At 42.6% G+C, this 16,986-nt stretch overlaps 1 protein-coding gene across 1 annotated transcript in view; it reads right to left on the bottom strand.

The window, feature by feature from the left end:
- The window catches only part of DPP6 (dipeptidyl peptidase like 6), a 370,977-nt gene that overhangs the window by 149,440 nt on the left and 204,551 nt on the right, over window positions 1-16,986 (bottom strand). The window contains exon 7 of the mRNA XM_067542727.1: window positions 7,649-7,730. Within this exon, the coding sequence (XP_067398828.1) occupies window positions 7,649-7,730 (82 nt within the window). The remainder of the gene's footprint in view (window positions 1-7,648; window positions 7,731-16,986) is intronic.

A 16,986-nucleotide genomic window follows, 5' to 3' on the forward strand; every position in this document is an offset into this window, starting at 1 on the left:
TTGAAAAGATCCATTGACTTCCGTGGAAATGCAGGAGGGATGAATTTTGACCATCCTGTGGATTTGTAATAAACTCCAGAGGAAAAAAAAAGTGTTTGGCTGCTAGGGACAGATGTAATCCCCTTCCACATCTTTCATGCAAATTAAAAAGACAGTGGAAACAGCAAAGAACAGATGGGACTGGGAACACCAGCATAAATCATTTCTCTTCAGTCTAGAACAAGTAGTATAATCAGAGAAAGAGAGAACATTTGGATAATAACTCCTGGCCACAGAGCTCCACAGAATTGCTCCCCCTGCATCTGATATGTTACTGTATGATGAATATCTATCTATTTGGATAGAGAAGTTATGAATTCTCACAGAAGAACTCTGAAAATAGTAGCTATCAGAAATTCACCTGATTTCAAAATGAGAGTTGAACAACTCTTGGGAAAGGTGCTTTCATCTTGTTGAGGCACATTTTGTGGGCTCTATTACAGTAGCCTTATTGCTTGTGCCTTACTCAGAACAGCAGTAGCCATACACATCCTTAGTAATACCTTAGGGCAAACATTTCAAAGTGTGCACATATGACCTTAGTCACCTAAATCCCTAAGTACCCAGATAAAAATGGCCAACTTCCAGAGGTGCTCTGTTTTCTTTGGGCACTTTTCTTCAAGTGCCTAAATGTGGATTTCAGCCATGCTGACTCTCTCAATCCTAAAGTTGGTTCCACTAGGTCAGAACTGAATCACATTGGCAGGGAAGCATGGCCTATTACCACTCATCCTACACCTGTCCTGTGGATAAACAGAAAGCTTTAGGCTTGTCAGTCTCACATCTTTCAAGATCCCTGAATTCACCAAGGGGGAAATTTACACTTGTGCAGATGATTGCTGCGGGGACTATGCACCATCGAAGCCTTGTGTGGGACCTCTGAAGAAGGCTGAATTTCACTCTGAAAACTTAAAGCTACAAACCAAGAGAGAGAGTAGTAGAATGATTCACTAGGATCAATTTATAGGGGCTTTTGTGCCAGACAGAATAGCACTTGAATCTAGAGAGAAGGAAGGTGGAGAGTGATGGGTCATGGATACCAAAATCTGTGGGATGAAGGGAAGAATTTCTGAAAGACAGGAATAAATGAAATAAGGCAAAAATGCCACAAATTAACATTGTCCCATGATACTTGTAGTGCTACCTACCACCAACCTCCCCACAGCTCTAGAAAATCACATCTCAGTAGTTCAAGGGAAATACAGTTTATCAATGTAAACTCATCAAACAACATATTGTTACTAGTGGAAAGATCGTGGTGTGACATCTGAGAAAGGGTGAAGGCTAAAGGGTGAGTGATGATAGGGATTGATTTTCTATTGCTCTGCACCTTGTGCAGTCATTGACACCTGTGGAACGTGAACATAACGCATTACCATTTTGAGGCTTGGTCTACACTTACCTCCGTGATTCGGTGGCAGTCGACAGGAGTTACACAAAGTATGCAAAGAACTTGTGTAACTCCTGTCACCTGCTGTGCTTCTCTTCTGCACGCCGTCTACACTGCACTGTGCTGACAGGAACCGCGTTCCCGTCAACGCAGCACTACGCCACTTGCGGGGGTGGATTAATAACGTCGACTACTGGATCGACTGAGTGGGTCTTCACTGACCGCTCAGTCAATCCAGATAAGTCAATCTCACAGCGGCGACTTTGCCGCCATCAGTGTAGACATAGCCTTTGTCAGCACTGCTTTGCATTCACTTTGCCCTGGCAGAGATGATCACACAGGGTGCAGGATGAGAAAGAATCAGGCCCGTTGAGTCGCTAGTCTTCTGAGCTGAGACATATTCCAGCATCCAATGAAGTTAATGAGAGTCTTTCCCTGGGTATTGGACTAGGGCCTGAATTTTACGCCAGTCTGGTAGCACACACTGAGATTTTTTTATACTTTAGTGGATTTTTCATTTTCAAAGACTGGAGAAAGAGTTGTTGCAAAGCATTTATTTCAATGGTTCAGAAGTGAAATATATTTGTACTTTGGTTTTGTAACTCAAGTAGATTTTCTCGAGTATGGTATTTGTTGTTCTCTAGATAGTTCCACTGGTGCGTGTGGCACTTTGCAGATGAATAAGAAGCCAAGGACCATGTCCTAAGGAGTTTTTAATCTAAAACAGGCAGATAACTTAGAGGAAAAGACAAAAGAAAACATGGGCAAAGGGAAATTGCTCCTGGGAGGGGATTTTTTACAAAGAATGCAGATCATTTAGTTTGTTTCTCTTTCAGGTCTCTCTCTCTCTCTCTCAAATATAATTAGGCACACAAGTCAGAGTAAGAGCTGACAGCACTGGAGCAGACATTAGTGACGGAAAGCTCCTCCAGGAGGGATGTGAAGGAAGGGATTTTTAAAAAATAGCCACAAAAAGCATAAACAACTCCTATTATGCTGAAGCAGCACAAATCAGCTGGAGAGTTGTCCAAAAGGGGGAGACAGTTTTCACCTCAACCCGGGAATCCTCAAGTGATGCAAAGCCAGTTTAGCTGGCTTCATGTCACCTGATTCTTCCAACCCATATAGGGAGGAGAAGGAAGGAGGTGGGCAGAAGTGGACAGTGATCTGACAAATCCCTAGCCTGCATAAAAATAGGCACCCTGCTGATCAGGGCTGGTGATGAGGCCAGCCGCCCTAGGCACCAAATCATCGCAATCAGGTTTGCGAAATCTGCCGTTATTTGTTGCAGTTTTTACATGCACCTTGGGTGAGCGACTGGGTGTGTAGAGTCACAAACATTTTCCACCTTGGGTGACAAAACACCTAATGGCGGCCCTACAGCTGACACAGCTTAGAGCAGATCTAAGTCACTCCAAGAGGCATTTTGGCCTTTGACCAAGCCAGGATTTGGAGAGCTGAAATGAGGCTCACAGCCACCTTCCCCCGTTCCTTCATGGCTCTCAGCTGCACCAAGTATAAGTGCAACACAGCTGAAGACTGAGCCTATGGAATTTATGAAGATTGTTTATTTCACTTGAGTTTGCACAATCAGAAAGTCTGTTCTCCTCTTCATATGAGAGACAGAGACTGGGGTGTAGCCCTAGAACCTTACTGACCTTTTCAAAGAGGAAAAAACAGATTCTTTGGTTTTGGAGTCTGGATGGCTTCCTTATGAGGAGACATTAAGTACAGTGGGAAGCGGATGACCATTACATACTGGGGCAGTTTGAGTAGTTTTGGAATATTGAATAACGAGCACAAAATGTTTTTTCCATCTTCTTTATGCTGCCCTTTTTTTATGGGCATCTATGCCATGTTATGTTATTGTTTTCTCTATACTGGATGGAGAGTCTACATTAGTGCATCTCAAAGCCTATGTACTTGTATTTTTTTAAAAACCCAACAATATTATGTTTAAAAATCTAAAATTACTTAGTTTGGCAAGGAAAAGAGCAAAAATAGCAATAAACTAGAGGTATATAAAATGAATATTATATATTAAAGCTTCTACTTAACTCACCCCAGAATACAAGGACAAAAAATGCAACTAAATTAGAAGACAACATATTTAAAAGGGACAAAACAAAATTCTGTTTTAATGCAACACATAATTAGCCCACTGTTGCAGGAGGTTATTGATATCTTTGCAAGATTCATAGAGGGATTAGACACTTATATGTGTAAGAATATCTGCAGTTACACTAGTCAGGACAAAGGCTACCAATTCCAATGCATCAAACCCCTGATTTCGCTCTTACTGAAGTCAATGGGGAAAAAAACCCATTGGCATCAGTGTGCAGGATCAGGCCCTAAATGATCACCAGTGAAATGAGGAAGAGATTTTGCCTCATAGTGTGTCTTAAGCAATTGGGAAGGTATGATATGGAATTTGTTCATTTCTCCATAAATAATTCATTATAGGTTGTTGCTAGAGACAGGATATTGAACTAAATAGAGGGTCAGTCTGGGTTTTGCTACGGCTATGTTCCTTTTTCTAATTAATTGCCCATTGTGGAATGCCCATTGTTGGAAGTTTTTAAGACTAGTTTGGACAAATACCTCTCAGGGATGGTCTAGGTTTACAGGGTCCTGGATTCCTGTCTCAGTACAGGAGGGTTGGCCTTGATGACCAGCAAATAAATCTATAGTAATTGGTGATATTACACTATGATTAAAGGAGCGAATGGCAGGTAACTACAATGATCTACCCCAGCAGAAAATCTGTTGAAGAAAGGAAGGTATGCTCATGAAATAGGAAATGGCCCAAGCACAATTCAGATTGCCTGTCTTTCAGATTAGAAGAGTGCAGTTTTGGTTTCATTTTGAACAGCTCACTTTGAACTAAAATAAAAGCTAGAGTTAAGTAACAAGGAGAAAACCCTCTTCTGTTCCCTTCTTCAGTTTTCTTTGGGCAATTCCTTGTTAATGAAAATGTCTTTACACATATGACACTGTATGTACCGATAGGAAGCCCAATGAAATATACACAGCCAAAGTTAATATCCTGTAAACAATTCTGCCAGCATCAGAAATCATCCTCAAGCAAACTTACCAGCAGGAACTATTCAGTCTGTGTTATCTTTTTATTCTAGAAAGAGTCCTATCATGGCATAATCTTTTCTTTTTCCAACAGAAAATAAAAGCAGTAACATTTCTTAAACTGTGTTTGCTTTTGCTATAAAATGACTGAACTCTTTACAAGCTTTCCTCTTTCAGTGTTCTCATTCTTGTGTTAAAAATCCCCACCAGTAGCTTATTGTTTATAGCTCACAAAAACTGCCAGATTTTTACCTCTGGAAACAGTCATCTGCTATTCAGCAACAGAAAAGGTACGTACAGCACAGGAAGCTAATAGAATGAGGCCCACCAAGTCATTTGACTCAGGTCACCAAACAATGTTTGTTCTTATAAGACAGTAAGATGTTCTCTAGAAGACTGATAGCAGACTCTTCACAGCTTGGGAAAACTAGGGCAGGATTCTCCTTCCACCCACCCCAGTAGAAATCAGGAGCAATTCCACTGAAGTCAATGGAATGACATCAGTGTGAACTCCCCATATTTCCACTAGTGAGGAGTGCAAAGCTTGCTCTCAAACCCAAACCTCACGTGCGCCAGTACAACCCACACCACAGTGACCACAAGGTCAACCTATTGAAGGCATCAAATGGCACACAATAGAGACGGAGTGAGGGAAGGGCGTGTGAGTGTGTGCCGCGAGAAGAGGAATCTTTTTCAAATCATTTTTCACATGCGGGAAAACCCTTGCATCAGTATTGCTAGGTTCTTTGTGCAGGAACTACTAGGTCTGCAGCTGCATCAAAGCTGACTTTTCTGGTGAAGCAGAAGACAAGTGTCATTCCTGTGTCTCCTACAAACCCAAATGCCAAAGACACGACTTAGACACCAACAGTGGCAGCTCCTACCATTTCTTTGTCAAGAACCACAGCAGCGTATTGAAGGGTCCTTCAGTGTTTTGGAAACCATCCCACAGTAATGCCACAAACTGAACATTTTGACAGCTAGCCTGCAAGAATATTTCCCTGAGGGGAAAACAAGTGTGGTTCCCCAGCCACTTTTCAAGATTAATTTTCTGTGTAAAAGCCCCTTTGAACATACAGTAGCACAAATGGCTCTAGTAGATAAGAAATCCTCAGAACTGGCTAGAAGCATTTTCTTCAGGAAGGTACGACTTCGACATGAGAGGTATTACGTTCTCTAGACAACTCTGTCAGAAACATTCATGGCTTTGCCCTCCTGCTGTGCCACAAGGAAAGCCTATCGCTGTTAAAACAGGCTTTTTATAAAAGCAAAACCATCACTGCTTAACTGCCTGATTAACAGAACTTGTGGTTGCTACCTCTTAATTGTTCCTTCCAAGAGAAGGTGACACTTGGTACTTTAAAAGCTTAGATACTGGATTTGCACCAGGAAATGAGGCCAGAGTATTCTTACTCTAAGAAAGGACAATCCCAAGGCAGCAGGAGCTGTGAGCTGACATAGCTGAGACTGAACAACTCTCATGGTGTGGAAACCTGCATGAGCCACGAAGAGACCATGACAATTTTTTAAACAAAGCACTCCCATGGAACTCAAGGGATGAAAATCCTTCATGCCAAGTCTCCCATTTTTTTTAACCTTAAAAATGTATCACATGATTACCTGAGAACTACTTTAAAGACTTAATATCACAGGTAATATTTCTTTTCACTCCTGCAGACTTGGGTTCTTGTTTACATTTGTCCAAATTCTGGCCCATAATGTCTTAAACTGCTATGTCCCTGCTCCCCCAGAGGATGATGTCCCCTTCTTATTCCGCCAAAATAACTACTGTGTTGCAAATCTGGAGACATTCCCTGGAAGCAGTAATCTCTTGTGAAGCAGGGATGTTTCACCTCAGGTATATTGGCAGACGAGTGTAGAGACACTTGCTCTACATCTGACACCAGGAGAATCAAATCGAGGATCTCAAGTCGCTATTGACAAAGTGTTAGTTTTCTGTATTTCAAATAATCAACAGTTTGCATTAAATCTATTTATTTTCCTATTGTAGAATATTAATAAATAACATATATTTGTGAATATTAAAAAAAAAACATTTGCAGGTGCTACAGGAGCTATTGCTAAATCAGCTCCCTTTCCCTTTCTGAAACACGCAGAACTGAACAAAAGAAGGGACTTGAGGAAGGGTTGGAGTGGAGCAGGGCAGAGCCAGCATGAAAGGAGACAAATTATACTAGATAAGAGGGATACTGAGCTTTGATGACATTGCCTAGAGCAGTGGTTCCCAACCTTTTTGGCTCGAGGGCCATAGATATCATTTTTACAACCCAGAAGGCCATCAGTTTCCAGCCCCCGCCCCACTGAAGCCAGATGGAAGGAGCTGCCTCGCTGTAGCCCTGTGCACTGCCCCTGGGTCCCTAGGCAGTGGCTCCCTTCTGCAGCCAGGGGGACGGGAGATCAGTGCTCCTCTCCCTCTGGTTCCAGAAAGGACCCCAGTGCCTAGGGACCGAGGCACAGCGCTTTGCCATGTTCCCTGCTACAGCCAGGGGGAGAGAAGCGCTGATCTCCCATCCCCTTGGCTGCAGCAAGGATCTTTCACCGGTCTTTTAGCTCTGTGGAAACGTGCTCTGCCTGGGTCCTTAGGCAGCAGCTCCCTTCTGCAGCCAGCGGGAAGGGAGCCGTGGGCCACTTTCAATGCCCCCATGGGCCACAGGTTGGGAACCACTGGCCTAGAGAATACTTTAAATTATTAAATATTTACATTGCAGTAGTGCTGAGGGGATCATGGCTTCACCGCACTGTGCTGTACAAACATATGTTTTGATATTATGCATGAGCAACGGTATGCGAAGGCACAAAATGCCAACACATCCCCATGCACTGAGTGTTCTGCGTGAGTAAGTCGGTTGTGTGCTGACAGACAGGCACACCCAAGCATGCCCACTTTTGAAAATTTGGGGCCGCAGCATTCAGAGATGAGGATTTTAATACTATGGGGACAACATACTATAAATGCTCAAGACAAACATCTGCCATGTTGGTTGTAAGAAATCAGCCAGTTAAGGATGGCTCTAAGAGAAATGGAACTAGTTGGCACAATCTCTATTGATAATTATTTTTCAAAATCACTACTGTATGTGTTTGTACAAACTCATTTGCACACTTGTGCTGTCTTACCAGTTGCTGCCCCTTTGGACCCCATCCAGCGTACTGAAGCTTTGCGTTACTAACTTCGGGTGGATACAAACTCTGGGGATCCCTGCAAAAAGACAAACAAAGATTTCAGCCTCCAGAGTTTCATCCTTTAAACTTGTGCAGTTCCTGCTTTGAAGTTCCATCACATCCACTTACAATGTCCGCTTCTTTGGTTAAAAACCTGCCAGCACTTACTACTGGATTTCATGTAGTCAGCAATACTCTGGTAACAACTGTGGGTAGGATCAGCTGACAAATACCTCCTCTCACTAATACAAGACATAAATACATTAGTTCTACCACTGACTAGCCTAAGCCTTAAGTTTTAGTCAAGGGAAGGCAAACAAAATAATTGTATTTATCAATTCTTGTGATATTCGCAAAGGACAAACAATAATTACAGCTCTGAAACATATTGCCATGAGATAATATAATTTCATCTTCTTCACCCCATGGCTTTTCTGCCTGATAATTTCCTTTTGAACATGATGGCACAGAACTTTGGCATCTCTATTACTATCTCATAAACTGATATGCAGCCTGGCTTTCAGGGGAAAAGCTGTTATTAATAATACTGAATCTCAATCTGTTAAAAATAAAATTGAAATGCTTTTCCTGTTCCCTCATCCATTACCTTTGTTTTAGAGAAGAACACCACCAGGCATGGCAAATTTGATAAAAAATAGTGTGTTTCTGTAAATATCACTGCTGCATAATGTCATCTTGTCACATCACAGGCATCATGCTGTCTCCCATTGTTTTGATGGCAGTTGTATTCAATGTAAATAATTATTTTTGATATTTGAAGTAGCTCTTACAACCCTTTTTATTTATATTATAACAACTCTATACATAAAAATACTAATAAAGCTCTTATATAGTGTTATTCATCAGTAGATCTCAAAGAGCTTTTCAAAGGAGGGCAGTATCATTACTGCCATTTTGTAGATGGGGAAACTGAGGCACAAAGAAGCACGGTGACTTGCCTAAGGTCACACAGCAAGCCAGTGGTAGAGATGGGAATAGAAGACATGTGTCCTGAGTCTCAATATAGTGCTGTACCTCTAGATCACACTGCCTCTCTTCTTTCACTTGTACAATTTTTTATTTCTTCCTTAAACACATTGTTTTCTTCTCCCCTCTTTTAAAATACAATGAAGTGACAGGCAATAATTAGATACTACCAGTTAAATCCAATTATTTCTAAAAAGAGGAACCTTTTCCCTTTTACACTGGAAAACACAGTAAGTTCACATGCATTATGTTTTGGGCTGATACTATGTAAAAGGGTCCTGATCCTGCTCTCCTTAATTAGCCAAAACTTCCTTTCTTCACTGGGTGTTGTGTGTGTGGAAGGTTTGCAGTGTTGTGTGTGTGGTGAAGGTTTGCAGAAGAGCCACGTTCTGCCTGTTCTTGCATGGGTGCACAAATGGGAGTAGAAGGAGCCCTTCCCTTGTGCACTAGTTCAGAGGACAGCTAGAACCGCGGGGCTTACACTGCACAAGAAAGGCAAGGCCACCTAATGGAGCATGATATAGTGTGGGTGTAACCAAGGTCGTGTCTCTTGCCACACCAGCCGGGGACCTACTGCTTGAGGAAGCACATGCTGCCCTCATTTTTAAAAGCTGAATAACATTTGCTGCTCAGCATAGCACATGCCCCCCTCCATGCCATTCATATGGCCTTTCTCCTTCATAGGCAGAATGTCTCTTGGAGCTGCTGCAGGAACAGTGCAAATTCTGCTTTCCTCCTGCAAGGCGTGGTTATAAAGGATTTATTGTAGTCCTTCATCGCTTTCGCAAGATATGAGCTGGGGAGCAAGTAAATGACTCACTCTACCTTGAGTGTTTTCTGTTCCCATTAAAATCAGTCACAAAGCTCCCAGTGGAACAGCTCCAAAGCAGGTTATGATTTTTTCTAGGGTTACATGCACTTTATGCCTAACTCACAAACTGGCCACTTCTGTCAAGATTCCGGCAAGATGGTTAGCCATTCTCGTTACCTCAGCAAAGAGCAGCCCATTGATGTGTCAGAAAATGCAACAAGCTGATAAATCATGAGAAATCTCACTGTGATTTACTGAGAGGAAAAACACACTTCACCTACTTGTTACACAAATTATTTAGGCCAATTTTTCACCTGTGCCAATAAGATGAGTAAAATATTATAATATTCCCCTCAAATGAACAGACTGGGCAAGCTACAGGAATTCAAACCAGCAACACATCAGAGAAGACGTAGAATTGAGGGACATGCATACCAATTATTGCCAATAATTCAGATGGATAAAAGCCAAGACGTGTCAGTTCTGCTCACTGCATCATCTTTCAGGAGAGCTACATTTTATTGCAGTGAGAACTGCAGCATAAACCAGCTTTGGTAGCTGATCAGGGGTAATACAATACAGAAGGACAAGACCACCATTCACTCTACCAGAAAGAAACTCTGCTGGTGACAAAGCAGGAAGAGTCTCTCTCTCTCTCACCTATTTTTAAAGACAATTTTATCCACTGAAGTAACTCCTAAATTGTTTAGATGGGCTGTGACTGTCTGATGTTTGTGGAGTTTAAAAAGCAGCAAAAACATTACTGCAGTTGTGCTTATTTGCTTCTAAACCTTTCGCTACCAGCAACAAAGATAACTGCTAGAATATTGTGCTGTGCGGCTGCAGGATTTAATAAGCCATGCATTCAAAGTAACTGTTTTCAGTGCCAGCCAATGATTTCAAACCAGAGAGCAACAGCATGCTCAGTGCAGTGCGTCAGTGTGGCATGGAGCCTGGAGGAGCACAACATGGGCCACATCTTTAGAAGAGCTCAGCACCACAAGGGGTCCTGAGCCTCTTTGAAAATCCAGCCCCAACTGTGGGTGACTAGCACCTGGAAATCTGGTCTTGAGCTCACCTGAAAAATCTCTCTTAGGTAGTTGGCCCCCATTACTGTAGTGCCTGAGTGCTTCACACCACACCTGTGAGATAGGGAAAGGCTAATATCCCATTTTACAGATGGGAAACTAAGGCACAAAGTGACTTGCCCAAAGTTATACAGGAAGCTTTGGTGAAGTGGCAGGCTCCTCAGTCCCAGACTAGCATTCTAATCATCCTTCCTCTCCTAGCTAAAAGCCTGTCTACATTTAAGGTGGTGTGAGTAGGGTACATGCAGCAGTGAAAGGCATGCAGTGTCCACACTTACTGTAGTGTACTGCCTCCTCCTGCCAGAGCCTTTCCCCACAGCTGGAGCCTCTCACAGTGGCAGAGAAAGGCTCTGGCGATGGGGAGGCAGTGGGACATCACATTGCTAAAAATAGCTGTTTAGATGGGGGAGGCACGGCTTGGATGTGTAGAGAGCTGTGCAGAGAAAAAACCGTAGGGATCAAGTGGTCTAGGGCACTTTACTCTGCTCACCTAACCTGCACCTGACCATCTACACTTCTGTTTATACCCATGCCAGCTGGGCGTGCAGTGTCTGTACTATACATGCTGCTGTGAATGTACACCTACCTTAAGCTGGCCCTATTTTTCGGCCTTCCAGGAGTGCATGGATCTCTCTTTGCTAGGATGGGACTTACAGGTGAACTGGGAGAGTCTGATAAATATCCATCTCTAAACATTTTCCTCTGGCAGGTTGAGTTTCTCCTGGTCTCTTTTCTGTGAACTGATGAGAATTCTGCTCTCGGTTTTAATGCTGCTCTCTCTCAGAGATATGGACCACCCCTCTTGTGCTGTGAGAAGTGATACTGCTCAGGGTTTGGTCAAGGAAAACATGGGATGGACCTATAAACACCTGTGTGGCATGCTTCAGTGTGGAACAAAAGAGAAGGACAAGAAGGGAAGGTACTGTCTGATTAAGGCCCAAGCATCCATCATAATGCCACTGCTATCTTAGCCAGCTTCAAACTGAAGGGTTCAGTCAGCAGTCAGGAGCTGCTCTGCACTACCTGTGATGTGAAGGTACATGACCCCAGGCCAGTGGGAACTCTGGGAAGGGGGGATACTGCCTCAGGTAGGTGTGCAGAGGGGACCACCCAGTACTACATCACCCTATAGGGATACAACATATTACCCCCCATTGCGTAACTGTCCAGCTATGCTGGGCAGCGTGGAGGGGAGGCAGAGGCCTGGCTCCAACTTCTCCCTATCTTCTCTGAGGTAACTCCTGCCTGAGAGGGGCTAGAAGGGAGCAGCTGCTGCACTCTGCTGGGCCTGATTTTCAGGAGTGCTGAGCACCTTCAGCTCCCACTGACTTCAAGGGGAGTTATGGGGGATACACTCTTCTGAAAATCAGGTTTTGAGGAGCATAGGGACTCCAACTGCACCTGCCAATGAGTCCATTCCTCACCCACCCCCCTCGCCTGCAGCAGCTGCCCTCCGAAAGAAGCACGAAAAATCCTGGGTTCTTCTCTCATGCTCCCTTTCAGGAACACTTGCAAGTCCCCCCATGCTGGGTCGTAGAGTGCAAGGGCGGATGGCTGTGAGAAGAAGTGTGTGGCAGTCCATGTGTGTTGAAGTCCAATGTTAAAAGAGTCTTCAGGAAAAAGATGAAACTCTACTCATGACATTTGCAGGTGGAACTGGCTACAATTCTCCATTGTTACTTCACTGGAAAAGCTGTTAGTTAGTTAGTTAGTTATCAAAGTATTTTCACCTCTTTGTTTCCCTATTTGAATCCCTCTAAAATAAACCACTCCTTAGACTCACCCAGCCCTTTCTAATTTTCTCCTGGATTTTCTGACTGTTGTACCAGCTCCCTTTGGTCATGATTGCCTTATAGAGGTCCGAATGCCCTCAGCTGGGGTTAACTTTCACCCGAAACTTTAGTGGCATTCCCTAATTTTTAGATACTTGTGCGAAGGCCTGGCCATTCAAACCTTCTTGGGAGCCACTCTTTGATAACCCCAGGCTCTCTCTGATACTTCCTTTGTCCAATCCCTTGTGTATCTTCTCCTAGAACTTACTCCTGGGGGAATTCTGCACCGAAAATTTTAAAATTCTGCGCACAATATTTTAATATTCTGCATATTTTATTTGTCAAAATAATATAATCACACCAGTTTCAATTATTTTGGTAATTTATTTTAAAATACCTGAAATCAAGTATGTCTGTAATAATACAGACAACAAAAAAGATTCAGGAAATATTTTTTGACAAATAGTTTCCTTATTAGGCAAATAAATACAGAACTTTGAGTAAGAATTCATTTAAACTTATAATACAGAAATGTGTTTCCCGTACCCGGCAGAAGCAGTGCAAAGGCTTGGAGGAGTCAGGGGTAATGAAGGAGCTGAGGGACAGATAAGTAATTGCTGGGAAGGAGCCTGGGAGTGAACCAGGAGGGTTGTGGGTGGCAGAAGTAGGGAACAGCTTTTTTGCAGAGGTGGAGGGAAGGATTGTGAGGGAGCTGGGGAGCCTTCCCCATGCAGACTGTGGCTGACCCATAGCCTCTCCCATTCAGTCAGGCACATTTGCCCCCATGTGTCTCTGCACCCTCTCAGCCACCCCTCCTCCCCCATCCCCATGTATCCCTGAACCCACACTAAGCCATTCCCCTCCCTCCAGCCTCCATGTGGCCCTGCACCACCATGCTCCCTGTCCACATGTGGTCCTGCACCCCCACTCCCATTCAGCCCCTGACTCAATGTTGCCTTCCCACTAGCTGCTGTGCCCCTGCCACAGTCTATCTCCCTCACTAGCCCCTTTGAACTCCAGTCTATGTGACCCCCCAGCAGCCCTGTGTACCCTTCTCTGTCCATCCCCCCCATATCCTCGTCCTCCTCATGTGGCCCTGCAGACAGGACTCTGTGAGAAAAGCAGCCTCTCCTTCTCTCTCTCTGCAGCTGGCCACTCCAGCCCTGAGCCGACTGCCCTCTCTTCTGGTGCCACAAGCAGCCCCAGGTGGGCAAAATGTGTAATTGCAGCACCTCCCTAGTAGAATCTATTTTCTGCCGGGGGGGGGGGAATCTTCAGGGGACATGAATTCTGTGCATGTGCAGTGGTGCACAATTCCTCCAGGAGTGTAGAAATATCATTTATAATGATCATCCAGCAAGCATTTCAGAAGATCTTATGCTTCTTACAGCTACCCGTACCTAGGCCTTGCAGTTTTTTCTGAACCTTCCCTTGTGATCTCATTTGTACAGGATGTTGGCTTTAAAATGTGTGATTTGGATACAGTCTCCATGCCCCTGTCTATTAGTTAGTTTATACAATGTTTATTAATGACCCGTTTCCATTACGTTTATGCTATTTTCATTGTACACTATCCTTTTCACTGTACATTTGCCTTCATTTCCAACCCTGGAAATCAGTGAGGACAGTCCTACTAAACATTTACTGTCTATTATTTTGTCCCTTAAATTTGGGATTGATATTAGTGCTTGGAAAATGAGGTAACAATACTCACTGTTTTGAACCAGACATAAAATGAAACAGCTGTGCAAACCTCCCCAATATACCTCAAACTTGACTTGTTTCAACCGTGCTATGCTAGGTCTAAGTGTCTTTAGATGAGAGACTGCTGAATTGTTCTAACCAGGCTAGCGGGTGTAGAAGCAGGGACTGTGGCTGAGTTTACCAAACAGAAATGAGCATATTTATCAGGGAAATACTTCTGGCTTGTCAATTTTCCTATTTTCAAGTTCACAAAAGTTTATCACACTAGAAAAAAATTAAATATGTGGATGAAATTTCATGCAAAAGAAAGTCTCCTCTCAAAATTTCTGAGATGAGAAAATTCCAAGGTTGTGAATGTTACATAACTTATTTTGCCCTGATATTCTATCAAATCATTCTCACTAGGAATTTAGATCAGGAGTTAAACCTAGAACTCAAGGGATGAAAAGCCTTCATGCCAAGCCTCCCATTTTTTTTAACCTTAAAAACGTATTACATGATTACCTGAGAACTATTTTTAAAGACTTTATATCACAGGTAATATTTCTTCTTCTGGAAATATCTGCATCACTATGTTACCTCCCTCTTTGATATTTTTTTTTAATTAATGAAGACAAATTTATTGCAGAGATTTCCAGGACACTGGAGCTCCTGTTAAAACACAAACATGACAGAATGTTCCATCTTGATACTCCAAGTGCAGCTTGAATATACAACAAGGAGTTTTGCCACTCTAAGAGAGGGAGAAGTTCTTTGTCTTAACAAAGAAACAAACAAAAAAGAAACAATATTTTGGGATGTCAGGCAAACTAAATTACAGTTTGGCTGCATCTAAAGTAGGGGCATGTTTAAACTGCAGCTGAGAATATGCTTCCCAACACAGCTGGGCAGACACACACTAGTTCTGCTCGAGCTAGTAGGTTAAAAATAGTTGTGTAGCCAGGGGACACATGGGCAGTGGCTGAGTATAACCACCTGAGTACAAACCCACCCAGCAGATATGTACTTGGGCATCACCCATGCTACCCCAGCTACACTGCTATTTTTAGCATGCTCGCTTGAGCAGATCTAGCATGTCTGTACATATTCCCAGCTGCAAAGTAAACATATTCTAAGTATCAAGCAGCCAAACCCTGAGTTTTGGCAGAACTTTTAAAGGACAGGTCCGCCTTAAGACTGTTTCATCATGCAGTCGAACAGAATGGTGGTGACTGCATGGAAATTTCTAACCTGTTGGTATTTCAGAGACTACATAAGAGTCAAATGAGTGGCTGGAGCTAAGTTAGGAATGTGCTGAAACAAGCTCTTGGGGTGGTCTCTGGAATCCCTGGTTAAATTATGCTGTGATTCTGGAAAACATGGTAAGCACGTGATAAAATTGATTGCAACAACATATACAAATGAGTGGAGGAAATTGAGGAAACAGAGGTGAGTGAGCCAGAAAGGCAGATCTGTCCCCAATGGTTATTTATGCCACTAGGAATAAATCCATTGAAAGGAAATGGCCGTATCTAAGCATATAAGATCCACAACCTTTAAAACTCTTGGATAGTTCAGATCCACATCAGTATTCAAGCTCAGTTGCTTCAAATCCATCTCTAATTAGTAGCAAAAAAAATCAAACAGTGGTAAAAAATAGAGAAAGATACAAGATAGAAACCATCATATAAAGAGGAGACCCAGAAGGACACTAAACAACTGTGAAGGCTATAAAGTTAAGCATGTGTGAAGTATGATAAAAAAAAGCAAGATGGAGCATAAACTCTGGCAAGTGAAGTGTAAAAATATAATCAGGAAGACCACAATAAATTTGAAGAACAGCTAGCCAAAGACTCAAAAAGTAACAGCAAAATATTTTTTAAGTACATCAGAAGCAGGAAGCCTGCTAACCAACCAGTGGACCACTGGACAATTGAGATGATAAAGGAGCACTCAAGGAAGATAAGGCTATTACATAGAAACTGAATGAATTCTTTGCATCGGTCTTCATGGCTGAGGATGTGAGGGAGATTCCCAAACCTGAGCCATTTTTTTAGATGACAAATCTAAGGAACTGTCCCAGATTGAGGTGGCATTAGAGGAGGTTTTGTAACAAATTGATAAAGTAAACAGTAATAAGTCACCACAACCAGATGGTATTCAACTGAGAGTTCTGAAGGAACTCAAATGTGAAATTGCAGAACTACTAAGTGTGGTATGTAACTTATCATTTAAATCAGCTTCTATACCAGATGACTGGAAGATAGCTAATGTGACACCAATTTTTTAAAAAGGCTCCAGAGGCAATCCCAGCAATTACTGGCCGGTAAGCCTAATTTCAGCACCAAGCAAATTGGTTGAAACTACAGTAAAGAACATAATTATCAGACACGTAGACAGACAAGACTTGTTGGGGAAAAGTCAACACGGTTTTTGTAACGGGAAATCATGCCTCACAAATCTACTAGAATTCCAGTGGATATAATATATTTAGATTTTCAGAAAGTCTTTGAAACGGTCCTCATTAAAGGCTCTTAAGCAAAGTAAGCTGTCATGGGATAAGAGGGAAGGTCCTCTTCTGAATCAGTAAATGGTTAAAAGATAGGAAACGATGGGTAGGAATAAATGGTCAGTTTTCAGAATGGAGAGAGGTAAATAGTGGTGTCCCCCAGGGGTCTGTACTAGGACCAGTACTGTTCAACATATTCATTAATGATCTTGAAAAAGAATAAATTTAAAGATGATACAAAACTACTCAAAATAGTTAAGTCCAAAGCAGACTGCGAAGAATTACAAAGGGATCTCACAAAACTGGGTGCCTGGGCAACAAAAGGGCAGACGAAATTCAATGTTGATAAATGCAAAGTAATATACAGTGGAAAACATAATCCTAACTATACATATAAAGTGATGGAATCTACATTAGCTGTTACCATTCAAAAAAGAGATCTC

The sequence above is a fragment of the Emydura macquarii genome, unplaced genomic scaffold, assembly GCF_026122565.2.
Source record: "Emydura macquarii macquarii isolate MOO-44397 ecotype Brisbane River unplaced genomic scaffold, CSIRO-AGI_Emac_v2 contig_719, whole genome shotgun sequence".
Classification (NCBI taxonomy): domain Eukaryota; kingdom Metazoa; phylum Chordata; order Testudines; family Chelidae; genus Emydura; species Emydura macquarii.